The sequence below is a fragment of the Neocloeon triangulifer genome, unplaced genomic scaffold, assembly GCF_031216515.1.
Source record: "Neocloeon triangulifer isolate White Clay Creek 2 clone unplaced genomic scaffold, ASM3121651v1 ptg000003l, whole genome shotgun sequence".
NCBI lineage: Eukaryota > Metazoa > Arthropoda > Insecta > Ephemeroptera > Baetidae > Neocloeon > Neocloeon triangulifer.
This window is the reverse complement of record NW_026775546.1, coordinates 5,978,981-6,005,654: the sequence shown is the minus strand read 5'-3', so window position 1 is coordinate 6,005,654 and position 26,674 is coordinate 5,978,981. Positions and strand designations below refer to the sequence as shown.

Here is a 26,674-nt window from a genome sequence, read left to right as displayed (position 1 = left end):
TCGGGGGTATTGGGGTTTGGATTAGGACGCCTCGTTTGTTCCTAGAAATGGAGATCCCTACGAGCAAAATACCTGGCTAATTTGCCGCAGAATGGCCAGCACCGAACCAAATACAAATTATCTGCCAAAGTTCTGATTTCAATTACTGGTTGAGAAGGATTCTCTGCTTGACTTCTGGATTCCAATTTAGAGCTTAATTTGGCCTCCCTAAATTAGGGGATTGATGCATCAAAAGGGAAAGTGCTTCAGTATAATCGCAGATTCTTCACTAAAACAGATTGAAAATTTAAAAATACTGATACCATAAAAATTTTTAACTAAAGACGAACCCATATTTAACTTACTTTTGAAACTAAAAGTGTAGCAAATTTTTTTGGAAGAAAAAATCTGCTAGTTTTGAGATCTCTTTCAACTTAAAAATTTAGCCTGGTTGAGAGAAGAAGAATTATCAGTTCAAAAAAGTTATGTAAGTGAAACGTCTGGGCCGAAATGTTTTTCTTTTTCTTTTCGCGTTTATTTAATTTTAAATTGCATATTTCGTGCGTTAAATTTAAACTCCAAATCTGTGGCCACTAATCGCAATCAAAGCAAAAACTACTTTGAAATACAAAAAATCCACAAGCCACTTTGTAAACCTACCTTTGTGTATTATTTAATTAACAAACTATCTCTCTTTTTCAGAGAAGCTAAAAAGCAAAAGCGTTTCACTTTTTTCCTCGTTAACGCAACAGCGTTAGATATTTCGCTTGTAAAATGAGAGGATAATGGTGGCGGAAATTTGCAAAAAGCAAATGGGCAGATTTTGCACGAAAAAATCAGCCCGTGAAGAGAAAAAAAGAACAGCATCGTCAGCAGCTAATAGAAGGCGAAAAACGCCGACAATGTCGCCTCGCGCACGTACATAATGGAACCGCACATACGCACACACACACAAATTTTATACACAGTCGTTCGTTGGCAAGGTAAGAAAAGGCAAAAAAAAGCAGAGAGTGGCGCAGATGGAGGAATATAATGTGCCATAACGAGACGACGAGAAACACCACTCGCGCTCGATAAAAAAAATGTACATAAAAAGGGGAAATATTCATGGTGCGAGCTTTTCATGCGCGTTAAGTGAATGTGTATGCGTGCTTTTTTTGTTGACGAAAGAGAGCGCGGCAAAAATTTAATATTATTGCTCTGGCGCGTCACATTGATTAATGCTCACGAGAGAGGGAGGAAGAGCGAAAAGCGGCAGGTAAACGAAGCAGCACGGAGGAAATGAGCTTTGTCAGTCGAGCTTTAAGCACACGCATTTACATAATGCACAACTTCAGAGCAGCACAGAAGTAATTAAGGGCGATCCGCGATACAATTTCGGTAGAAATAATTATGTTTGAGCTCACTCCGAACGAATAAAACTGTGTTGTATGATGTTTATTTTTTGCAAATTGTGGTTTTAACCACTGGTTGGAACGAATTTTTTTTATAGGTACTTCAATTAATTTTAGATGTATGTTTTCTTTTCTTAGGCATAGTTGGAAAATGGGTGGAGAGGTCACATAAATTTTATAAGCGATCAATTTACTCACTTGTTACAACTGGTTGTAACTAACTGTGCTGGAACTCTAAGGTTGAATTTTAAGAAAGGTTGGAAGTGTATAATTTATGATTAGCAGTATTAGAATTTTGGAAAATAATTCTTTTTGAAAATGTAGCTTGCAATCATATTTAGTTCTGAGAACGATAGAGTTTATTAGAAATTTGGCAAAAATGACTCCAAGTAATTCCGTGTTTTTTATTTATTTTAATTTTTTGTCCTGATGTATAATAAGTGATTATGTAACAAAGAATGAACTCAGAATAAATAAATTAAAACAGATAACCGTGTATTTAATATTTTTAAATACATGTCCAAAATATATTGCTTTGAAGGTACAATTTTTTTTAGCGTTGAAATCACTCAAATTCTCATGCTTTAATTTAGATTTGCCCTGAGGTTATTTTAAACATGTGCACTTCCCTTTCATTCTGATGTATTTTCACGTTCACGTATTATTGTTTTATATTACAGGCACTCTTGGTTTTCACCACAGGCATTGGAATTCTTCTGTGGACGAACATTTTTCCGCTTGATCAAACCAAATTATAGCACGTTTGCGACGCAATGAAAACAAATTGTTAATTAAAAGTATACTTTATGATCTCTAAAATAAACAGCAAAACCGAATTTCCAAAAATGAATACAGGAAAAATGTGAAGTTTGAAAAATTCCTCAACACAAATTCTACACTTAGTTTTAAAAATCCGAAATTTTTTGCATGACTTCCATTTAAATTTTCATTTTTCATTTAACCTCAATTCAATTTGAATCGTTATTATAATTTAGAGAAATCAGAGAAAAATTGTCATTTTTTTCAATAACAATAAATATTGAAAATTAGCATATCCGCTGTGCCTATAAGTAAACATCTATCGGCAAAATATTCACAGTTAATTCACGGAGATATTTTGCTGATGTTGCAATATTGTTCCGCATGAATTAGTAAAAAAATAAAAATCTGCTCCTGGTGTGGCTGTTTTGCATTTTACACAAGCACTTTGTTCATTTCAAATCCACTCAGCGAAAATATGTCATGGTGAACAAAAAGAGCGCAGCAACCCTCAACGCACGCGTATAATGTTTTGCGCAAACAGAAAATGATATCAACGCGAACTTTACAAAGGCCATTGTGCAGCGATTTTATAATGTGTACGCTCTCGGCTTTATGATTGCTGTAATGAGCATTATGCGAGTACGGTAGCGCAGAGGAGTTGGTTGTCCGCTAGAAATGATTTTATTCCAAGCTGTTGCGGGAATCCCCGCATTGTGGGCAGCGTCAGTGACGCAAATCAGCCTTTTGTGCGAATCATAATTACATCTGCGCAATGGCCTCTTTCTTTCCAACAACGGCGTGCACGGATTCGGCTCCGACTTGCGTCTCAAAAGGCGGATTTTGCTCGCAGTATTTCTCCCCGCTGCGAAAATGGGAAGCTACAAAATTGCAAGTCATTTTGACATAATCTCCACTCAACGCTCAAGAATTTTTCTTATTAATCATTCCAAGTTTAATTGTTTATTTAACTTATTTCTTGAATTATTGCCTTTTGAAAATTCATCTAATAGTAAGTTGCATGAGGAATTGAAACTATTTAAAGTATTTATTTTGCATCTTTCATTCAATTACTCTGGATATTTTAAATTGCATCAGAAGAAGGTCAAAACACATTGAATGTTTATTTACAAGTAAGTAATCTAAAGGTCATTACATAATTATAATTTATTTATTAAGACTGAAAAAATTAGTTGCACAGTTAATTTTTTAGTTGCAAAATTAAGGAAATGGCAAAATTTAAAGCTGTAATATGATGACCGTTACTGGAGGATTATAATTTATAATAATAATTAAAAAAAAGATATAAATTAAATAAATAATAATAATAAAATAAATAAAATGAAATTATTTTTTAAAATGAATGACCTATCAGGAAGGCAATTAGATTTTGTTTTTAATAATATAAATTATAATAATATCTATTTCACATCACAATTTATTAAATTTTTACCTCTTCAGCAGTTTTTAAGATAAAAATTTAAAATTATGACAGAAAACAGAGCGATAATAATGACCGAAAATTTCATTTTGGCATTTTCCTCGGGAGAAGCAAATAAATATTTTCATTGCCATATTTCATCATTAAAAATTGCATAATAATCCCCTCATTTTTTTAAACTCTCGAGTTGGAAAAACGCGCCTAACAGGGGAGAGAGCAAAGCGCAGGTGTTCGCAGCGTGCTTTACACTCTGCTGAAAATTCGAAAAGATTGATGTCTGCGCCGAGCTCTCGCAACTGAAGAGCCCGTCGCTTAATCAAGATTAGCGTCAGCTGGGAAAAAATTGATGTAATATACATTAATAGGTAGTGAGTGCAACGGCAGAGCGGCGCACAGTAGCACTTCCCGCTAATTACAGTCTTCTTAATTCTGCCTTTGAATGGGCGGAAGTTGAGGTCCGAAACGCGGAGCACAAAAAGAAACGAGAATTCGACTGCACAAAAGCCACAACGTGAAAAGAATTGGGTGAAAAGAATATTATATTATACGTTGAGCGTCAATTTGGGGCTTTTCTTTCGTTGTAATTATGTGTCTCTGCATGCTTTCGTGTCCGTAAAAGCGAAAGGAATGGATCGTGTTTTTTTTTGTGCGTTTGATCCCAGAGGGTTGCCAGCGTGAAGGCAGATGTTTTTCTATTGTATATAATATAAGGTTTAAAATTATAATTATTGCAATGCCTGCGAGGAAAACTTATCATAAAAATCAAAGGATTTGTTTAATTTTTATTAATTTTATTAAAAATCTTTTTTTTTAGTCAATATTTTTTTAAGCATTAATTTTGAATTTTTATGGTTCAATTCCAGCAGAGATATTTGAGCTAATAAAAGAAACTTGAGCAGAAAAGCAAGAGGAAATATTCTCATTTTACCAATTTGAAAAAAAAAAGGATACAAAACGCTTCTGGCTCTGCAGATGTAAATGTAAATCAATCCGAGGCGAACAGCTCATTTTTTCGATGCGGTTGCAAGTAATCTCTACGGCCTAATTGAAAATGAGCCACACCGTCGGGAAATGGAAATTTCAAACACACATGAATGTTTTTTTTTTTAAGACAAATCAATATTACGATTGGAATCGACGCGTTCAAATAAGCTTTGCTCGCGTCTCTGTTTCATTAATTAGGTGTAGTGAAAAGCAGCAACGACAAAGCCAACCGATTGGAAAGCAATGGCGTCGCATTATTTAAGCTCAATTGGTCGGCCGCGTCTGCCGATCAACGCGCAAAAAGCGGTATGGCGTCACTTTTTTAGTCTATGGTCAAAATTAAATTTTTAACTCAATTCATCAATTCCAATAAAAAAATAAATATAACAATCAAATAAATTAAATGAGAAAAAATTAAATTACTTTGCTTGATTTTTTTAGAGGCGGTAAAATTAAACCAGTTAAAAATTATAGATCAATTTGTGCACTGAAATTTTGGATTTCGCATTGAACTTCTTTAAAACTTAAAAATTCGTTGTTTATAATTAACAAATTATGTATTTTAAAGCAACTTTATCTAATATCTTGGCACAAATTGTTTAACCATTAATTTTTAAGAATTATTTATTTAAGACATTTCTTTTGTAAAAATTGTTGGAGAAATTCAGAACTAAAAATTTTCACTTCCACCATTTGTTAAGTTTTAAAAACTTTCATAGCACAAAAAAGTCGGTGTAAATGATTTTGAGACATTCGGAAATTTAATTTCAGCCTTTCTTAATATTCTGAGAAGCACTCACCTCTTTTTCCAGTGACCCATAAAAGCATGCCAAGTGTCAAACGCAGGCCGAGGCAAAGCCAAGCCAAGAGCAACGCGCGCTCGAGATAACCGAACTTTTTCCGCAGCTGTTGCAGACTAGTTTGATTCAAACTTGCACATTCGCTTTTTTACCCTAAACAATCCCTCCACTTTTTAAACGCGCACCCTTCACCCCTTTGCGTCGCGGAAAGGGGGTTGATGTTGTTGACTGGGTTGGGTGAGAGCGAGCGAGCGTCGAGCGGCGGGGCTTTTGTGCACATAATGTATACCATCGAAATCGCTGCTGTGCGATTTATTCAGGTCTTTCAACTCTCAAGAGCGGCATTAAAAAATGACAAAAAATTCGAGAAAATTTTCTACTTCATCTGCTGCTTTTCTCCCACCGAGTTGCAACACAAAAGGGGCGCATCCCTCTCTCTCGCTTTGAGGCCAGCAACTTGCACGGCCTGATGCAGACGCTCTGTAATTATGCTGACGAGGTGCTAGGTACACACGCTCTCCGTACATTATAATTCACAAAGAGCACTTTACTTTGCTCAGCTCACTCACACACACGTACTCGCTCTTTGGATATACATACGTCGCTCTGGCTTTGCGACGTTCTCTACTCACTCGCCAATGCATATCATCACCTGAATACACAAACTAGAGTCCGCAAGATATAAAATTAAAATGAACTAAACAAAACAAAAACAAATTCACAATTTATCAATTTGGGAAAAAAATTATGCCAAAATTTTTATTCTGTAAAAAACTTAACGCCATTAAAGAAATAAGAAATGATCCTTTTTGTAAAACTTTTTTGTGTACAAATACAAAAAAAAATTGAAGTTCATCAAAAAAATAATAAAATTTAGGAAATTTATTAAGAATAAGATATCATTGTAATTTTTTTATCAATATTATAAAATATTCTGTTATTACAATGGAAATAATTTGTGCATAAGTAAAAAAAATATGAAATGCTTTCTCACATTTTACAATTATTAAAATAGGAAATTGTTTTTCACCCTCCATTGATCACCCTCAGCTGGCTTTATGTTTCAAACATTGATTTTTACTATTATATATTTAAACCTCCCACAGTACACTGCCATATTTAATACTCTTATTAAAGGTCGGATGCGCACGTCAGCCAGAATTATGGTTTGCGAATTTAGCATCACAAGCCAAATCCCTAATTCACATGGTCCACGTGGGAGTACTAACACTTTTTAGGATTTTCAGCACTCTCTGTTCATCGACTCCTGCGTGGTTCTGTGGCTACACACAAACCAAATCAAATTCAAACTAAAACCAACCGGCTGACTTGCTCTACCTAAATTGACAACATAAAAATTGATGAATTGTTATTTTACTTACAAAAATGAATAAATGCAAAAAGCTAAGATAATAATTTTGAAAATCAATTTTTTGACCAGATTTCTAAATAAACAGGAGGATAGAAATTAGAATTTTTAAAAGACCCAAAAAAAGGTTGTTATTAAAAAAAATTATTTATGTTTAAGAAAACTTTCAGACAACGTGTGTCCTATCAGTAAAGCCAGCTTGAGTTATTCAGACAAATAATTAATAAACTTTATTATATTAATTTTGAATTTATTTTTTATTAATTACTTCCAAGCAGCAGATTTAAACTATTACAAAAAAGTATTTATATACGAAAGGTATGAAAGATGTAAATTCCTCCAAAATTTTGGAAAATCTTTCTTTAAAATATTTTTTTTTTTTTTCACTGGATTGGGATTTTACTCGTTTGCTATTTCTTTTGATAAAAAAATCTCTACGGGCAACCAGATCTCTGGTACTGCCGAGGCCAAATTTCTGAACGCGTTGTTTTTTCCACTTAACACGATCAAAACGCCAGAGCAGAGAACGCACACTCGGTGCTGCTAACAGAGATAGTGCTCCGAAAAGTGTGACACGCCACTGCGAGAGTTCAAAAGTGCGGCAATCTGTATAAATCACACCTCGAGGGCTGTCAGCAACAAAGCCGTGAGAATTTCGATCGCGCAATTTCCGCCGCAAACACAGCGAAAGGGCGAAACAGAGCGAGCAGCACATTTTTTTTTTCATCCGCACAGATCTGGAGCGAATTCGGCGCGCTCATGATGTTTCATCTGAAAAAGCGGCCGCCTGCTGGATGGGTGAAACCCCCTTTTGTTGTTGCCGTTCTTAAAAAAAAGGGAAAAAAATGCTCACTCGGTCGCGATCGCGAGTCCCCCTTTTTGCAGCGAGTGCTGCTTGTGATGGGAAATCAATGAGTCTCGCTGATTTTTGTTATTTCAATGTGGGGCGCATTTTTATTTTCCATCCTCCACCCGTTCTGCGGGAGAGAATGTGACGATGACGATAATGCCTGCCAGCAGCCGCCATCGATCTGCTTTATCAAATTTTGTTATACCGCACGCGCGTTGCAAACGAAATGATGCGAGCAAAAAGAAAAAAAAAAGCATGAGTTGAGCGAAATACAAGCACCGATGAAGCATTTTTAATAACATTTCAACGAAAACATAAAAAAAAAAACAAGATAAAAAGATTTAAATTCCGTTGCAAATAAAAAAAGTATTTAAATCGAAACACAAAAATATTTTTTTAAGGGAATTTTTAAATGAATACTGTTCTAGTTATTACCAAAATTAAAATTGAAACATTTAAAATGGGATCCTGTTTTTTTTTTAGTTAGATATGTAAAAAAAATTCAAATTTCAATGTCAACCATAAAAATCTAAATATAAAAATTCGCACCCCTAAACTTAGAACCAGGGGCTCATCAGAGTCTCATCTTTTTAATAGCCAAACAAATTTGTATTACAAAGGAAGTTGTTCATGATTGCAAAATATTTGAATTATAGGTTAAAACGGCCAATATTTATATTCTGGGTACTATACTAATATGGACTAATCACTACAAGCTTCTAATTTTTAGCGCGAAAACGTGATACTTGGTTAAAATTATGAAGAGATCAAATGTTTCAATCACCAGGATTGACTTTGGTGATGAAATTTGGAATTCTATCAAATTCATAGGAATAAAAAAAATGACCGTTGTTCCCTCTTTAAAAAAAGTTATTTTCCTCAAATATACTCTTGATGTTTATTGAAAAGACTAAACAATTGCAAAAATATATTTTAAACTTACAGATCAATAGTAAATTCAATAAAGTTGGTGTAAATATAATAAACGATTTTAAAATAATTTTACTTTAAATTCTCTTTCAGCAAATATCTGAATAATAAATATATAAAAATTTCACTGGTGTTGTCCTGTTTGAAGTTTGTCTTTTGGTTTGCGTTGAGTGTAGCTTTTGGTCGGAAACGCCTAATATTTGCTGTAGTGGGTCAACTATTGGGTGAAACGCATCGCTCCTTATCTATCTATACAGATGAGCTTATACAATAAACACGGCGTGTGTGTACTTAAAAGGCGTCTATATAGGCAGCTAGCGATAATTCAGACCCTATGGGCAGTCGATAGGGCCGAATTCAGTCGAGCGGCAGAGCAGAAAGGTGACGCTTCACAATCAAGTGCAACGATTTAGAAATAAAAAATAGGAAAGGTATGTCAGAACCTTCAGTGCGTAAACACTCCATCAAAAACTTTTGGTCTCATTAATTATAATACTTTACCGGAGAACGTCCATCTTACGTTAGTCATCAGAAAAAAACAATGCACTGCAGGCATAAGGATTGGAACATTTCAAATTGCTACAGTTTAAGTATTTGAACCAGAAATGCTCAGAAAAACTGCAGATGGTGAGTTGAAAATAAAAAATTTTCAATCAAAAATAAAAGATTTAATGAATTTTTCATTTTTCAGTAGAGTGCCAATACATGATTGAGGGTGACAAAATGCCAGACAAAAAGCCACCCCTCCTGATTTACTACCTCATTTTAATCATCCTCGTCACAGCATTGCTGTTGCTTAGTCTACCTTATGAAATAATAACAATTCCAATTGAAATTTCTAAAGAAGAGGAATTCGAATCCTGCGATCAAATGCTCTTTGCTGCAAAAATGATCAACCTTTCGGACGCATTGGAAATTTTGAGCGAGAGAAATGAGAGCCGGCGTTCCTATTTCATGATTGAATCTTCCCACACCGGAATGGTGGGCTCAAGACAAGCGTGCGCCGTCGAGTCGGTGGCCAAGAACAACCCGGACGCGGACGTTTATCTGCTCGTTGTCCGTCCGCCTCGAGAGATGAGCGCGGTGACCAACGAGCAGCTGCACATGGTCATGCGCCACTATCAAAACGTTCGAGTGCTCTCTTTGGACTTGGACGCTTTTTTGAAAGGGTCTTTTCTGGAGCGATGGTACCAGTCAGAAAAATATGAACCCTTTCAATTTTGGGAAGATCTTTTGGGTTTGTTGAGTGTCTTTAAATACGGTGGGACCTATTTAGATCTAGATATTGTGATTGCAAAAGATCTCAGTGAACTTGGTGAAAACTTTTTAAGCAAATCTACTAACAAATCTTTAGTAGTGTTTAGTTCTTCTAAAAGAAACTCAATAATTGAGACTATTATTACTTCAATGGTGAAAGAAAAATATTTTGTTTGGAAATCGAATTTCAGTGAATTTAATATCTTGCCAGATGATTTCTTCTACCCTTTAAAAAATTCAGGGAAAATAATTGAAGATTTACCAAGTGGAATTTACGGCTTTTATGTGCACGACATCAAGGATCAAATTGTTATTGTTGGTTCTGATCAAATAATGAGCAAAATTGCAAAAATACATTGTCCTAGAGCTTACTGGAGTTCATACAGAACGTTTTGAATTTAATTATTTGTAGACGTTAATTGAAGTATTTAATCATAGCGCGCAATGAACGAGAGAATATATATTTTGTATAAAAAAAAATTAATTTTTCGACAATAAAATTTATCGCTTTCACTTTCATACATAAACCTGTTTTTTATTTCAAAATACCACAAGATTTAGTCATTTTTAGAGAATTAGCAAAATTATTAATTTTAAATTAAATTCACTGCAAAAGTTTGTAACGAGTGTGTTTTGCAAGTGGTTGTGATGAACAAAATTTATTAAAAAGGCCCACAAAGAGAGAAATAATCAACTCCCACGTTTAAAAAAAGTTTGTTAAACGATTAAAAAGCATTGGTTTGTTGAAAAAAAAGATAAGGCTTCCAAGGCAAGCACTGTCCCCCTTCATTCCTTTGCTTGATTTGTGTGCGAAAGCAGGTGAGTTCATGTTTGTCTTTGTTACAAAAGAGCGTTTCAAATTTATTTTGATTTTATGTATCAATTTTTGCAATGATTCAAATTGATTTTTTTCCTCTTAATTAATACATTTATGTTTGATTTTTTTTTCTTAATTTTTTAGAGAAACTTTGCCCAGCAGAAATAGAATCTGGACGAATGATGGAATTGTTTAAATACAAAATGAACTTCGCATTCAGCTCACAAGCAGAAGTCATAGTTTTCATTTTATTAATCCTGGCGATCTTTTCGTACATGACTTTGTATTTCATCTATATTGGCGACTTTTCGTATTTGATGACTGACCCGCTAGGGCTCTCTTGGGTTTCAGATTCTTTACCCAACATACATTTGAAATGACTCCACAGAAAATTTATTTTATATGAACATGCATAGATTAGGAAGAAAAATTCAATCAGAGTCCAGTTTTGTAATTAAAATTAATTTGAATAGCTGGTTTGCCCTATAAAATTGAAGCCTAATATTCGTCATTTTTTTTGGTGGGGGTGGGGGTACTTACGTTCACCGACCATCTTACAAAAAGGTGTAAACTTTTGGAGATAATGTTAAAATTTGAAATTAAAATTTTTATTCTTTATCGATAAGAAAATTTGTATTTCCTGATACTCTGATCAATTTCCATAAAAAAATTTCATAAATCATGTGTGTTGCTTGTAATATATTTTTTTTAGTATTGTATTTGTGCATAACGCGTTCAATAAAAAAAAACTGCAGAAAATGCTTTTTATACCTCATTTCATCCAATCTAATTTGTATAGCAACTCTTAAAACAAACCGTTTTTACGGCCGGTTATGCTGCCGGAAAAATTGACCAGTTTCCCATGGTCTGATTTGAATAATATAGTACCTATAACACAGGACGCGTCGATTGCAAACTGGCTGCAGAGGAATTTTTCACGCTCGTTTATTTTTAAAAATCCGCCGATGTAATAAATGATTGTGCGCAGAGCTTGTCGCAAAAAATGACCCATGCGGAAACCTGATTTCGCAGCGCAGAGCTCGTCTCTCTGCACTCGCTCAATGCTCATTTATTTATATTTTACTCTTTTTGCAAATTGTGTATTGGCAGTTTGTGCTTGCAGGGTCTCTATATGCGTCCGTCCGGGGTGAGCTTAGCGGGTCTGCAACTGACAAATCCCACAATTCATTGCACCCGAATCTCATTTATTTGCTAAATGGAGAGAGGAGACGGCTCTCGTTCAGCCACCAATCTCTCTTTCAAACAGTTTAATTTTGTAATTTGAAATGTAAGTCACGTTGATTTATCATTTATGTAGGCATTAAATTAATATATTATATAATATATCATATCCAACTCATGAATCTTTCACAGAAACAATTGAAATTGAAAGTAAATAAAAAATTGTTAAATTTACCTTTGTTAAATGCAGTTAAATGCTAAATATATATTCTGATATTGGTTTTGTCAAATTTTTATATAATATTAATTTGATGACACGTGCAGTTTTATTAATTGAATGAATTAATGTTTAAGTTTTTCTTCTTTATTTCTCGTCATAAATATTAAATTGTATAGCGTATTTTGTTTCTTTTGCTCCAAATAAGTAGGATCTTTTAAAGAAATTAATTTTAATTTATGTTAAATTGCCAAAAAACATTACAATAAATTAAAATATATAAAACCTCTTACCATCAAGCGGTAAAAATGAAACTATGACGGCATAATTCAGAAGCAAGAAAAGGGTTGAAATAATATCATTTATAAGGGGTATCCCTAAAAATATTTCAACAATAGGACTTTTGACTTTTACGAGTTTGCTGTTTACATTGAATTGACTGCATTATTACCACCGATTACCACAGACTGTGATTATTACCATTCCATTTAAGTAGATACTTATAAAGACCGAGTTTCAGGTATGGACGACGGGACATCTCTTGGTGAAATTCAAAATCAAAAGCGAGATACACAATAAATAAGTATATTATAAGAAATAAGATTTGTGTTGAATAAGTCCAACTGATTTCTACGTCATTTTAGTTTTAGCAGTGAAATCTAACTCTTGTAAATAATATATCAATTTTTCTTATATTACATTTTAAATTGAAAAAAATAGAAGAAAATTTTCAATAATTTTCAAGCTAAATTAATATAATTATGAATGGAAAATTTTCTCATAAGTTTAAATTTTATAATTCATTCTAATTATTTTCAATTGGTGCAAAATAGAAAAGCGTGACAGATTGAGTTCTTTGTGAAATATACCGAATGGAATGAACAAAGTTCGTATTATGTACTTACCGAGGTGGATTCGAACACGTTCTGCTCTGCGAAGCGAGCGGCGAGGCGAGAAACTAGCAGCTTCAGGAGGGGGGCGTGGCCGGCAGATTTTTGGTGAACTCGGTGCTGGGTTGGTGTGCAGGGGTTGCAGGCCGAGGTCTTGAGTTGTCGCGTGCCGTGCCGTGAGTGCCGCAGTCATGCGACCCTAAGGCGACGCCCTTTGATCTCGGCGAAACATGCAAGAGGGTTGAGGGAGAAAGCGCAGATTTAGGCCGGGGCAATGCGGCGTCTGCAGAACGTCTGTCTCACCGTGGTGGTGACCGCCCTGGTCGTCTCGTACGCCGCCTGGAGCTCGCTGACCGCCTCCACGGCGTTCAATGTGGCCTCCACCGCCTCCAGGCCGCACGCCGACGACCTCCGCGAGCACTCAACCGTCTGCAGCGTCTCTAAACAGGTGAATTTTGATTCCGTACCTGAACGTGCCAGACAAAAGAAACATGTCCACCTGTAAGGGAAAACCAGGGAGGAAAGGGGAATATTTATCCCTGCGGAGGTGGAAGGGAGGGTTAATGTGCTCAAATTCATGTGGGAGAGGAGGGCAAAGGTTATTTAATTTAAGACTTTAATTTTAATTATACAAACTTTAAAATGGGGTCACTTCTCCTTTAAAAATTTATTTTCAGGGAGAATTAATTTAGAATTTAACTATATAATTGAAATTTTATTTACATTTTTTTCTAGATTAGATTGCATAATATAAATTAATTTAAATTTAATAAAACATTCACAATACATAACAGGCAAGAATTAAAATTAATTTTAAAGTTAAAATATGTAAAAAAAATAAAAAAATAATTAACAGGGAAATACTAATAATCAGTCAATTTGTTCAGCGCTGAGCTATTTTTAGTCTTATTGAGGGAACTTAATTTTATCTCTCCTTATTATTTTTAAAGGCATGCAATTTTTCTTCACCAACCAGATAATTAATTGCTTCCTCATTTATAGGACCAGAGATCATTCATAACCAGCAACAATGACTCGGCACCGACTATTTTCTTCATTACGCCTACATACCCTAGGAGAGAGCAATTTGCCGAGCTCACAAGACTTGGCCAAACTCTGATGCATGTTCCCAATCTACATTGGATTGTGGCCGACGACTATGCAGAGTGCAACCCTCACCTCACCCAAATCTTCCAGAAATTTGGTAAAAAGAATATAATTTTTTGAATCTACAATAAACTGGAATTTGTTTATTTTTTTATTGATTATTAAATTCTAAATAAGTTTATTAAAAAAAATCAAAATAATTAATTTTACTCTTTTTTTTCTTATTCAGGGCTGCCGTTTACGCACATTTCCAGCCCAATGCCCAGCATTTACCGCAAACGACATTTTGTCCCTCGAGGAGTATCGAACAGACGAGCTGCCCTCAAGTGGATCAAGGCCAACGCCAACAGCGGCGTCTTTTACTTTGGGGACGATGACAACACTTTTGATTTAAGACTCTTCTCCGAAATTCGCAACACTAAGATTGTATCCATGTTTCCTGTTGGATTGATTGGCGAATTCGGAGTCAGTGCACCAATCATCGACGATGTAATTTAATTTTTAATTTTTATGATATCTTAAAATCACACTAATTAATAAAAAATAGGGCAAAGTGGTCGGCTTTTTTGATTCGTGGCCTGCAGACAGAAAGTTCCCTGTTGACATGGCAGGTTTTGCAGTCTCTGTCGAGTACCTTCTGCAACACCCGAACGCAACCATGCCTTACAAGGCCGGCCACGAGGAAGACCAGTTTCTCAAGAGTTTAGACCTGAAGATGGATGATATTGAGCCAAAGGCCAATAATTGTACAGAGGTATGAACGAAAAATTGTAATTAACAAAATCTATTTTTGACTAATGAGGCTATTTTTGTGACCTTTCACTATTTTGTGTTTTCCAGTTGCTTGTCTGGCACACGCAAACAGTTAAGAAGGCGAAGCACAACCTGAAGGTCCCCAGCAGCATTTTCTCTAATCTGCATACCTTACTGGAAAAACTAGTTTCCATTGGAGTGGTCCAGATGGGTGGCGAGATTTCTGGTAAGGAGGTTTACATGGTGGTCGACGGACACAAGAACCAGGTCACCAAACGACATGTCGCTGGTCTTTCGTAGTTAATTAAGATACTCCAGGCTGTGATTAACGAGATATTATGTAGAAGGGAAATCTGAACGTTCTTAAAATTTTTATTACAAGCATAACTAAATACGCTTTTAGTTCCATTTTTATTGGAATGACCGACAATTTTTGCAGCTAAAACGAGCCTTGGTTGTGCTTTAGTATTTTTAACTTCATTCTGGCACAAATAAATTTTCATGTACATTTTTAAACTTATTGGAAAGAAATGGAACGGTGGCCAAGGGGTGCTCTTTAGAAGTACAGTACAATTACTATTCAAGATGAGATTAGGGTTAGTGATATTAACATGATATTAAAAACCAATTTGCGTAAGCATAGTGAGAATCGGTGGAGTGCTTAAATTTTTGAAGGAAATTTTAGCTTAACATTGTCGGTTCTATTTAAGCAGAACTGTTGAAAAGATTTAAATAGTCTGTTTGATTAAATTAACACGAGATAGTAATATGATTTGAATATTATTTCTAGCGATAGTATTAACGAAGCTCAGCTCAATCTTCTATATAAGAAAAATGATAGGTCATAATAACTGTAGATGTACCTGGTAGTCTTTATTTATCAACCAACTGTATTTAAATGCCGATCTATATTTAGAGAAATCCACCGCACAAATTAATTATTATAATGGGTACATCCTATGTTACAATCGAAACCAATCAATAATTACTTATGGATATTAACCTTTTGCATAATTCTATTGTTTTTGTTAAAGATTTGAAATTTTTAAAAATTTTAACCATATTAACGGTATCTCTTTTGCTTTTGCTTAAATGTCGATGTAATATCAACAATTCACAATAATTATACCCTGACATTGCCAATTCATTTTGCCAAAGAGGTGTCAAAACCAACTACATTGACGAAAACTGCAAATATTTATAGGAGAATTAAAGGTAAAAGAACTTGACATTAATATTCTATTGAATTTTAGGAATGCAACGATTTTTTGTTTAATCAGCCAAGATTATTTAATAGGGTGAAATTGCTTGCGGCAGTCTGAAATGAATCTCATTTAATCCAAAGCTGCTGTCATGAAACCCAATTTTTTTGCTGAATAGCATCTTGCCAAAACGACTTTTTCTTTATTGCAAAATGATTTGCACAATTTAATTTATTAAAAAACAAAAAATATAAGATCTGTTTTTATTACACAGCAGTATAGCTTTTAGGCAGTAGACGATGCTTAAAAAAAACCTTGTCCACAAAATATGTGATTGAGAAAATTAATTATACTGGTGGAAAAATTTCTTGTAACAAAATCATATTATCGATTATAATTGTGCATAGAACATTCAAAATTCATTACACAATGAAACACGAATTCCAAAATATTTGAACAAGAAAATTTTCATCCAGGGTAACTTCCAAAAAACTTTTTACTGTTAAAAAATATATTTCTCCCCATTTGTAGCCGTGCAATCAATAAATCTCACGAAAAATCCAAAAAATTGCAAATATTTGATTGTTTTCAATAAACCCCTACAACAAATGAAAAACTTATGATTCTTTTTTTATAAAGAGAAGTTTTATTTATTTTTTGTTTTTCTTCTTCTTGGCAGCTGCGGCTTCCAGTCCTCGTAGGTAGCGCAAAGGAATCTTGTATTCCTCTGTGTTAAAACATTTTGATGAAGATAAGAACTGTAAATTAACCAAAAAATTTTACCTTGCAGTAATTTTGCCACAAAGTCCACTTGGTTTCCTTGAACAAGCAATTCTCGGCTCTTCTTTCCAGGCACTTCACTAATACTTGTGCTTGCTGCCACTCCATGTTGGCATTTCCTAGCAAAGTCTTGAATATCAATTCCAAAAAGCTCCAAGTTGTTGATTAGGGTGACCTTTGGAAAGAATTTTTTGTATTCTAAGACGGATTGAAAAATTAAATTACAAATAATCACACCTTTTTGTTCCCTGATCTTGTGCTAACCCGCATGTCAATTGGTTCGAGTTTCACTGGTTTCGGTTGCGTAAGAGGCCCTGTTGCTGTTAGGTGATAAGTCTGGGTCATCCTTGAAAGGCACTTTTGCATCACTTCTTCCCATGTTATATTCACAGTATCTGATCCACCTGCAGCTCCTAACAAAGCGTCATGCAGCGTTGCATTCAAAGTGACAAATCTGCAAAAAAAATAATAATTATATTGTTGAAAGTAATTGCAATATTCAAACCTAGGGTTGTCAGGATTTTGTAAATTATTTTGTTTGACATATTCCGTAACATTATTCCTAACAGTCTGGGCAGTCAGCATGTCACCTTTTCTGAAATTTGTTTATTTAGAATTTTGTTTTTGCTTTCAATAATTTTTTCCTTACTTGCAGTTACAGTTTTTAAAGATTGGAGCAACATTTGCTGTGATTTTGTAGAGCTCCTGAATATGCGGAGATTCCTTTTCCTTCTTCTCTTCCACTTTGGGCTCTTCGAAATCATCTTCGCGCAGGTGAAATTTTTTCAAAGCTTCGTGCTCCAAATTTACCTCAACAATTGACTCAACTCCTTTGACTTGCTCCTTAATCGTGACCAAACCCTCTTGCGTCATGGCTTTGAGGAAAGCTCCCAGTTTTTTGTAAGAAGACTTTTTTACGTCTAGAGTGTACCTGGAGGAAATTTTTAATATATATTTAAATGCGTCTCAATTTCTTACCTCGAAGGGCACGCAGGAATCATATGCACTCGGAAAAAGTTGCTTGTGAGCAAAGGCAGGGGCGTTTTTTTGGCAGAGTTTTTCCACGATTTTAGGAAGCAATAGCGAAGAAGCTCATCCATGAACTCTGGCCCGGCTTGGGCGTCCTCATCTGAAATCTGATTCCGTCAAAAAATATAGACAGCAGCAGAAAAAATATTTACTTTCGTCTCTTCCAATTTTTCCTCTAGAACATTGAGATTTTCAGTCTCTTCAACAGGGTCCTCAATGTTTACTTCCGCACCATTTTCCTCTGCTTTAATCTCATCGGGAACCTCAATCTCATCATTTTCTCCCTCTTTTTCATCAGTCGGAGGCCCCAAGGAAGGTGCAGTCGGTCGAGCTCCTGGCCCAAACCAAAGGTGGTCTCCTTCGACGTGCAAAATAAAAACTCCCTTTCCTTGACTGGGAAATTGCCTCATGTCCTGACTACTTCTGGCCGCCTTTCCAACAGCTATGGCCGCCCTGTTAGAGTTGGTGTTGACGGCCACCGGTTGGCCTAATTGCAAATTTTGGCCAAAGTCGCTTTCCTATTGAAAATAATTCAGTAAAATAATTTATTTTGAGAATTTTTTTTAAATACTTTGTGATTAACAACACCAGCCAACATGAGGTCAGCTCCTTTTCGCAGAAAGTCGATGACCGGGTCCCAAACCGTGAAGTGATACAATAGGCTGGGGTGCTTCCAAAGCAGAAATACAGTCGGATAATGGGCTTTTTCCACCTCGAAGAAGAGGGGCACGGGGGCCGGGTCGGATTCGTTTTGCACGCAGAAGACATTGGCGTAGGTGCTGCTGTGTGTCAGCAATTTCACTGCACTGACGGACGCTTTGCTCGGCAAAAGGGTCTGAAGGTGTTCTTCAGTTAGCTGAGGAAAGCACTTGAGGACATCAGCTTTTAATTTTTTCCTGTAATAATCAAGTTTTTAATAATAGGCAAATATATTTAAAAACAAATTAATCCAAATTGCAATAAAAAAAATAATAAATGGGGTTTTTCAAATTTGCAACTAAAATTTATCCTTACAAAATTTTTAATAATAACAAAAAACCTTTTGAAAAACATAAAATTTATAATTATTTTAAATATATTTTATTTTTTAACAATAATTTTATAAATATATAATGGAAACTACAGTTTATTAAAAAGAAAAAATATTTTTATGAAAAAAATAATCAGCTATTTAAAAAAAATTTATAATTGACTTCGACAGAGATTTTATATTTACAATAGTTTCAAATTTTCAAAACTGTGTACGTCTTGAAAAAAAACCTGGATTATTATTTTACGCAACCCTCGGTTGTATATTCGCCTGCACATTAGACTACCCGCCACGCGCACGGGGACTCGAGCTGAGGACGAGTCGCGGTAGGGGTACCCGCGATCAATATCGGTCAATCGGCCGGAGTCATCGTTGTTTCAGTCGACCCAGCGCATTCCTCCTCGTCCTCAGCTCGCGCCCGAATGGCCGACCTCGCTGGTCCGCGGTCGGCGGCCGAGTGGCCCTCAGGTTCGGCATCAGCCGTCAGGAGCCGCCGGTGAGGCGGGTCATTGAACTCCGGACCGCGGTCCGGACAGATAAGCGCGAAGAAGATAGGACAGAGTTCTCCCCAGAGCCGATCACCTCTCTTTCAACACACCTGTCCGAGCCCTTGAGCGCCGAGTTGGATTTAACTTTGAACGGCTTGAGGAACATCTTGGTCTGCACTGGCCCGACGGTGAGTCCTCAAGACGCAGGGTCTGCACGCCCGAAAGCCGGTGTCCAAAACAAAAACACTGGGTCCGTCAATGAAGGATAGGAATAGGATAGCTCGGTTTCTTTGCCGGTTTTTACCGTTCGCGGTTAACAATCGGTTTTATTTTAGAATAACCTCCCCTTTTGCCAGAAAGCTCGATAATATTTTTTGCAAAAATTTTGTGTAAATATATAAATAATTATGAAAGATAAATGTGGCGCGTAAGTTAATTTTTTTTTATAAACCCCAAAAAGTAAGGTAAACAGATCCCCCGACTCTTTTGATTTTTATCTTATTTTTACTGCTCTCATCTGCATGCATGTCATTGTATGTATTGTAAAATTTTTAACAAAACACATACATACATGTATGACCAATTTATCAGTATTTTTTGTATCTGTACTAGAGAAGAAGATCAATACTGAAAGACAAGATAAAAATGTAAAAATTTCTTTTTTTTGAGGGAGTTCAATTTTATCTTGGTGCTTTTTGACGTAAGTGAAAAAAGCAATTTAGTACAAAAGGCAGGCAAAAATTTTAACTCTCTATTTTCTTGATTTATACAATAATAATTTATAAATAATGTCTATCATTTATCCAGAAAGACGAGGAAGTAAGGAAAGGAAAATGGCCCAGTCGAAGAACCCCAAGTGGCAGTTCCGATGGCGCTGTGGCCGCTGGTGGTGGAAGGTCTTCAAGCTGATGCTGAAGATCCCTCTGGCCATCAGCCTTCTGTTGGCCGTGGTGGTCATCTTCAGGGCCATCAACGCCTCCACGCCTGCCTCGACCCTGGAAATTCTGAACAACGCAGTCACTGACGGGGTCGAGGATGGAAAAAAGATGGAACGGGCGCACAGGCTGGCCGGCGCTCTAAGACTGTCCACCATCTCATACGAGCCGGGAAAACAAGAGGTGGAAGAACTTCTGAAGCTCCATAAATACCTTGAAAAAGGTAATTAATTTTTTAATTCTTGATTTATTTACTTACGAATTTTTTTCTTTGATTAGAATTCCCTGCAGTGCACAACTGTTCCTTTGTGAAGAAAGAGGTCATCAATCTCTACAGTCTGCTTTACACCGTCACAGGCACAAATCCTAATAAAATGCCTTATATGCTGGCCTCCCACCTGGACGTGGTGCCAGCCGACCCTGAAAACTGGCAGGTTGACCCTTTCAGTGGCCAAATCATAAACGACACCTACATTTACGGCAGAGGCACAATTGATGACAAGGGTGGAGTTTTGGTAATTTTTTTTTTTATTTTTAAATTTCTTTATAAAATAATGATTTGAATTTTTAAAATTAGGGAATTCTTGAAGCTTTGGAGTTCTTGATTAAAAAAGGTGAGAGACCTCAAAGAAGCTTCTTTGTGGCTTTCGGACACGACGAAGAGGTCAGTGGCAAGCAAGGCGCTCAGGAAATCGCTCGGACCCTTCTGAAGCGGGGCGTCAACAGGCTGGACTTTGTTTTAGATGAAGGATACACGGTCACCAGGCACATTCTACCAGGCACAAGCAAACATGTTGCTTTGTAAGAATTTACTCACTCGAATAAATTATTGAAACTAATAAAATTTTTAATTTGCAGAGTTGGAGTTTCCGAAAAGGGCCATCTTACTCTTGAACTGAGCGTAAATGGAAATCCTGGCCACTCGAGTTTCCCACCTTGGGAGTCGGCTATTGGAATTTTGTCAGATGCCATTACGAAATTGGAAAAGAACAAGCTGCCCTCTCTCTTTGGTACGGGCCCTGAACGTTCTACATTTGAATACCTAGCCCCTCATGTAAGAAAATATATTTATACTCAAATTGTGATTGACTTTTTGTAATTCAGGTTGGTTTTCTGCACCGAATTCTTTACTCAAATATGTGGCTTTTTGCCGGTATCATGTCCAGAGTGATGGAGCGAGAAGCTTTGAGCAACGCTATGGTCAGGACTACTAGCGCTATCACTGTGTTCCATGGAGGCATCAAGGTCAGAAAGAAAAGAATTATCTGAAAAAAAATTATAATAATAATAATAGGAGCACCTAAATAATTAAATTTTGTTTTAACTATTTTTGCCATAAAATTTTAATTTAATAAATTATTAATTACAAACAACTTTACAGGATTATCAAAATTGAAAAAAATTTATATCACACAACAATTTATTTATAATTTGCCTTCCATTGAAATTTAAATTAATGTTACATTTCAGGATAATGTGGTGCCAGCTCATGCCAGGGCAATTATAAACCACCGTGTTCACCCGTCACAAACCATATCTCAGGTCATCGAATTCGACAAACGCACCATCGATGACCCAAGAGTGGAAATCAAAGTCAAGACCTCCAAAGAGGCACACCCTGTGTCTCCTTACAGCCCTGACGACGTGCAGTACAATGTTATTGCACGCAGCATTTATCAGACATTTGATGACGTTGTTGTTATTCCTGGTAATTTTTGTGTAATTTTTTTTATTTGCTTCTAATTTTGTCTCATTCAAGGTGTGCTGATTGCCAACACAGATACTAGGTGGTATTTGGGCCTTTCGAGTCACCTGTATAGATTTTTCCCCACTGTAATTTATCCCGAGGACACCAACAGGTATCACGGAATTGACGAACGAATTTCGATTGACGACTATCAGCGAGCAGTCAGTTTTTACTACAGGGTGATGAAAAACGCCGACCTCATTATCGGCCACGTCCCCTCTACCACTGCCAACCAGCAAAGGGAGCTGTGAAGCTGAATTGTTTTTTGTTCCTTTACTTAGTTTTGAATTTTCGATTTTACCGGACTTTAGAAAGTTGTTGGAGGTTTTTAAGGTTGCATGTGGTAAGATTATTTAAAAGTAACTTTAGTTGCGAACCAGAGTAAAGTGTGACTAAAAAAATTGTTTGGATCGCACCCATTAGCAGAAATGAAAAGCTCACTTTAGAAAAATAACACAAACGATTTACGAAGCCTTTTTAGTGTGTAATAATTTTAATCACAACCTGTTACCTTGTATTTGTCTCACTTGTGTATGTTACTTAATGTTGAGCTTTGGAAAACACGAAAAGTGATATAAAAATGGAAGTGTCGAGGGGATCGGGTTTTATATAAAAAGAGGAATAAGAAATTTAAACAATATTGCTGTAAGTAATCAGATTTAAATTATATGTGTAAAAGCAGAAATAATGCTTGATTGCATTCAATTCCCTAATTTGAAAGACTTTGAAAAAGTGCGTACATTTAATAATGAAGGAAAGGAGAGGGTTTGAATTTGTGATAAGTTGTTATAACCTTGTTAAGGATTGACTAAATACAAGTTGCTGTTATTTTCCTTGTGCTTTTATGAAATTTGATTTATGCCATATCACAATAATTAATATACTTTATAATTATTATTAAAAATTAAAATGTGCTGCAGAATAATTTAATGTTGTAGTTGGTAGCTGGACTGGAATTATTATTACTATTATCTTGAGATGACAGCTAAGCCAAATAAATATTTTCCATTATCAAAAAAGATAAAAACTGCGCATTTTTCTTGTAAATTAGCTCGGCAAATATACATTGCGCAAACCTTTCTTCTCCGTTTGAACATGTATGAAAATTGTGGCACATAACAGAGAATAGCATTTAGCACTGGGAGCATATAATGCGAGGTTTTTGTTAAAAGCGAAGGTGAAAGTGGAATTCGGCAGGACGCGCCCAGAATCTTCTTCCCAGCGTGCCGTCGAAAGCGAAAATAAAAACAATCGCCGCCGCGTCCTTTGCATAATCTAGTACCATACAATCATCTCTCTCGCGTAACACATGCAGACACTCTTTTTGTAAGTGAGTCGATTTACATGCATACTATTAAGAGCAAGCCAAGCGTATTTCCGGCTCGCAAAAACGCGACCTTTTTCTTACAAAAAGTGCTCCTTCAAGGAAAGAGCGGACTCTCAGCTTATTATGCATTACGCTGGCTTATTTGCATGCGCGTATTGGCAAATAAATTTTGTTCTTTAGCATGCATTCAAAAATTTGGACACATTTGCAATTCCCATTCCTAGATTACAATTGCTTGAATCTAATTGAATGCTTTAATTCTCATTAAATTAAAATTTTAAACTAGTGCTAAAAATTGTAAAAAATTATAAATTATTCTGTATAGGTTCTTGAAGTTGTTGTTGTGGAACCTTTTGGCACTCGAGGTGGTCATATTTGTTGAAATAAAATCCGGCTTCCTCCGTGGAGATGAGCAACTTTATTGTTTCTGCGCAGAAACAATAAAGTTGCTCATCTCCACCGAGGAAGCCGGATTTTATTTCAACAAATATAAATTATTCGTTAATACCGATTTTTATTGAAAGAAAAACATTTTTAAATGCTCTTTATAAATACATAAAATATTTTTGGTGCCTAATTAGAATCGTGCTAAATAATTGAGTAGAAATCAGATATTCCAAGATCCCTAGATTTCCTTTTAAATTAAAACCCTCTTTATGTTTACAACAGTTAATTTTATATACTCTCTGTGCGGATAATTTTGTAGTTAAACTTGTATTGGAGTTTGATGTTTAAATATTATTTTTTACTTATATTATTAACATCATAATCAAATGTTTTTTTTTATAATATATAATTTTCATCGTTGCTCCCTCTAAAAAGGCATAATTTTGTCTAGCTCAAGGTAAGCAATTTTTTTCTGAGAAGTAGTTATTGTTCAAACCGCGGATATAAATAGAGTCGACAAAAGCAAACTAATAATACAACACGACAATTAAACCATTTCCCGCGTACTTGAACTCTCAGCCTTCCTCAAAAAAGATGCCCCCATGATATTGAGCAGTTTCATAACGAGGCACGCACTGTGATGTTTGTGTGCGAAAAACAAAAGCAACGCATGCTGGAATTTGCTAATTATGTCGCACCATACAACTCGCACATATTGCAATAAACACGGTAGGAACTAGGAACAAGCAATTTTCTGCGTTGCATTCCCACTAATTAGCTAAATAATGCTAAACGGCGGTGCTCTCAGAAGTGCTAATTTGCACGCTTCGTGATCAGATTCATTATCAAAATCAGTGTCTGGAACTTTTTTTTAATTTTGTCCTTTGTCATTGGATTGGCTCGCACACAAATGACATCAATTATAAAATTGTTTAATTATCATAAAAATCTGGCCTTCCGAGAATAGAATTTCATATGATTAAGCAAATAATTTAATCTTTGAATTTAATTGATTTGTAAACATTTTGAATTTTTCTACTTTATTAAACATTTCTTGTAGTTTCCGTATTAATTTTTTATTTTACTCTTCTTCCTGAATGTAAAATTAAGTATTTTTAGGCAATTGAATTTAACAATAAATCAATCCGACGACGAATTAAAAAAAAAAAATAATATCCTCGCAGATAAAAAAGTGCTTGCATTAATTTTACGCAACGGCGCACCGAAGGTAGGGAAGACAAATTCTCACGCATATGCACCGCGAGTTAACAACGGCGTGTTTTTGTTTTCGTGTGCAACGGCCTCGAGGTCAGTCCTGAGGAGGATACCTGTCGGCGGTGGGGCCGGAGGCGCTGGCCCGCGCATATAAATTGGGACCCTGCGTCTCGGATATTCGCAGTTTTGCAGAGACTCGCCTCTAAAAGCTATCGGATTACCTTTTTTCGAGCACAATGCGCGCAGCTCTGGTAAGTCGATCTACGCGTCTAATTAATTTTCCATGTCTCTTTTGTTTCTCCGTAAAGTCTAGCAGGGATTGTTTTGCAGGAGGAAATAAACAGCCTCCAGACATGACTTTTATTCGGTTAAAATTTCTCTAATTATTCCCAAATTTTCAAGATACAAAATATCTTATGCTTCAGATTGAAAATATATAATATAAAATTTAATTTTAACTCTAGAATAAGGTGTGAAAATTGTACTAAAATTAACTCTTTTCAAAAATACATGTCATACTTCAAGCAGATATTCTAATCATGCGATATTGTTTGATTTTTTAATATGAATAGCTTACTCTGTTTCACTTCTCTTTATAATTATACTTTTTTTTTATTTTGTCTTTAGTTTTTATAGAAACTTAAAATTTTAAACTTAATTTTATCTAGTAAATAATTTACTATGACAACCTTGCCGGGCACAATCGCAATTTGTGGATTTAATAATTTTCATTTCAGATCATTTTCACCGTCTTGGTGGCCGTGTGCACCCTATCAGAAGCCGGTTATCTCGGAGGCTACGGCTATGGCTACGGATACGGCGGCTACCCTGGTGGCTACTACGCCCGACCCTACTACAGCGGCGGCTACTATAGACCGTCCTATGGAGGCTACTATGGCGGCTACAGCCCGTACTTCACTCGCTACTATGGAGGCTACTGGTAAATCATGACGAGGACGGCTTGACTGGATTGGAACTCTCCATAAAAACTTTCAATTGATCTTTTGTTTGAGGATCCTCTCAATAAAAACCATTTTTATACAGCACGAAATCACCAAAGACACATCAGATTGAGCTCTTTCTTTTCGATAAAATTTTTGTATGAAAAAAATCAAAAATAAAATTTACAAAAAGCAAATGAGGCAATCTTAATCTATTGAAATTTTTGTTCTTCCACTTTTCCCTAAAAATGCAGTTTTTTTTTAACTTGAAAAAATTAATAAAAAACCATCTTTGCCGATAGATGGACTCATATGGCTTCGGACTATAAATTGATGTGTTGAGGTCCTTTTTCATAAAAAATATGGTTTCTGATATGCAAATGAAACCGCGTGGTGCGGTTAGTTTTTGGTCATCGCTTCGATGCATTTACTTCAGCCAAAGTTTGCCCTCTCTTTTTTGCCATTTTGCGGTCGTCCTTTTGTTCGCCGATGCGCAGCTAATTTTACTCCAATCTCTTTGCCTTTGCCGGTCTCTTTCGATTTGTTGGAGTATGTGAATATGGGAAAACAAAAAATCTTATTTTACGTTCAATTTTTTGCAATAGTTAAGGTTTGATTTCAAACTCTTTATTTAAAAAAAAAAGCCGCAAAGGATTCCAATGAATTCTAACGATCTGGTAGCGAAAAACGAGAAGACGTGATTTTTCTTCTTGTAAGAATATTTGTTAGTTAAAATGGGCCAAGTTATTTTTTTAAATAGCATTTGAATATTTCATTTATAGGCCGGGTTAAAAAAGTTGCTAATGTCTTCAGCCTACTGGATATTTATAAGATCACATGAGAGAACAAGGATGTACAAGATGA

At 35.6% G+C, this 26,674-nt stretch overlaps 4 protein-coding genes and 1 long non-coding RNA gene across 6 annotated transcripts; 4 read left to right on the top strand and 1 right to left on the bottom strand.

The window, feature by feature from the left end:
- Positions 1 to 8,886: 8,886 nt before the first annotated feature.
- LOC132205724 (uncharacterized) lies at positions 8,887 to 10,159 on the top strand. The gene is made up of 3 exons (XM_059634980.1): positions 8,887 to 9,133; positions 9,198 to 9,743; positions 10,005 to 10,159. Exons 1-3 carry the CDS (start codon positions 9,112 to 9,114, stop codon positions 10,157 to 10,159), a joined length of 723 nt encoding a protein of 240 aa, XP_059490963.1. The 5' UTR covers positions 8,887 to 9,111.
- Positions 10,160 to 12,957: 2,798 nt separating this feature from the next.
- LOC132205629 (galactosylgalactosylxylosylprotein 3-beta-glucuronosyltransferase S) lies at positions 12,958 to 16,490 on the top strand. The gene is made up of 5 exons (XM_059634823.1): positions 12,958 to 13,317; positions 13,872 to 14,073; positions 14,206 to 14,465; positions 14,524 to 14,730; positions 14,817 to 16,490. Exons 1-5 carry the CDS (start codon positions 13,144 to 13,146, stop codon positions 15,027 to 15,029), a joined length of 1,056 nt encoding a protein of 351 aa, XP_059490806.1. The 5' UTR covers positions 12,958 to 13,143; the 3' UTR covers positions 15,030 to 16,490.
- A 64-nt stretch (positions 16,491 to 16,554) lies between these two features.
- LOC132205594 (eukaryotic translation initiation factor 2D) lies at positions 16,555 to 19,549 on the bottom strand. 2 transcript variants are annotated; one of them, XM_059634735.1, is made up of 9 exons: positions 19,369 to 19,549; positions 18,312 to 18,636; positions 17,893 to 18,258; positions 17,690 to 17,847; positions 17,361 to 17,642; positions 17,217 to 17,306; positions 16,949 to 17,165; positions 16,715 to 16,886; positions 16,555 to 16,658 (listed from the first exon to the last, which is right to left on the bottom strand). In XM_059634735.1, the coding sequence occupies exons 1-9, from the start codon at positions 19,422 to 19,424 to the stop codon at positions 16,582 to 16,584; spliced, it is 1,743 nt and encodes a 580-aa protein (XP_059490718.1). In that variant the 5' UTR covers positions 19,425 to 19,549; the 3' UTR covers positions 16,555 to 16,581. The 2 variants fall into 2 exon arrangements, with proteins under 2 accessions (XP_059490718.1, XP_059490719.1); XM_059634736.1 differs by having other exon boundaries at positions 19,023 to 19,512.
- Positions 19,111 to 22,779, top strand: LOC132205595 (N-fatty-acyl-amino acid synthase/hydrolase PM20D1-like). The gene is made up of 8 exons (XM_059634738.1): positions 19,111 to 19,446; positions 20,066 to 20,416; positions 20,473 to 20,708; positions 20,771 to 20,994; positions 21,052 to 21,247; positions 21,298 to 21,438; positions 21,664 to 21,901; positions 21,953 to 22,779. Exons 2-8 carry the CDS (start codon positions 20,092 to 20,094, stop codon positions 22,189 to 22,191), a joined length of 1,599 nt encoding a protein of 532 aa, XP_059490721.1. The 5' UTR covers positions 19,111 to 19,446; positions 20,066 to 20,091; the 3' UTR covers positions 22,192 to 22,779.
- Positions 22,780 to 24,960: 2,181 nt separating this feature from the next.
- LOC132192666 (uncharacterized) lies at positions 24,961 to 26,021 on the top strand. The gene is made up of 2 exons (XR_009441358.1): positions 24,961 to 25,120; positions 25,607 to 26,021. It is a non-coding gene; the product is annotated as an uncharacterized LOC132192666 (long non-coding RNA).
- Positions 26,022 to 26,674: the final 653 nt, after the last annotated feature.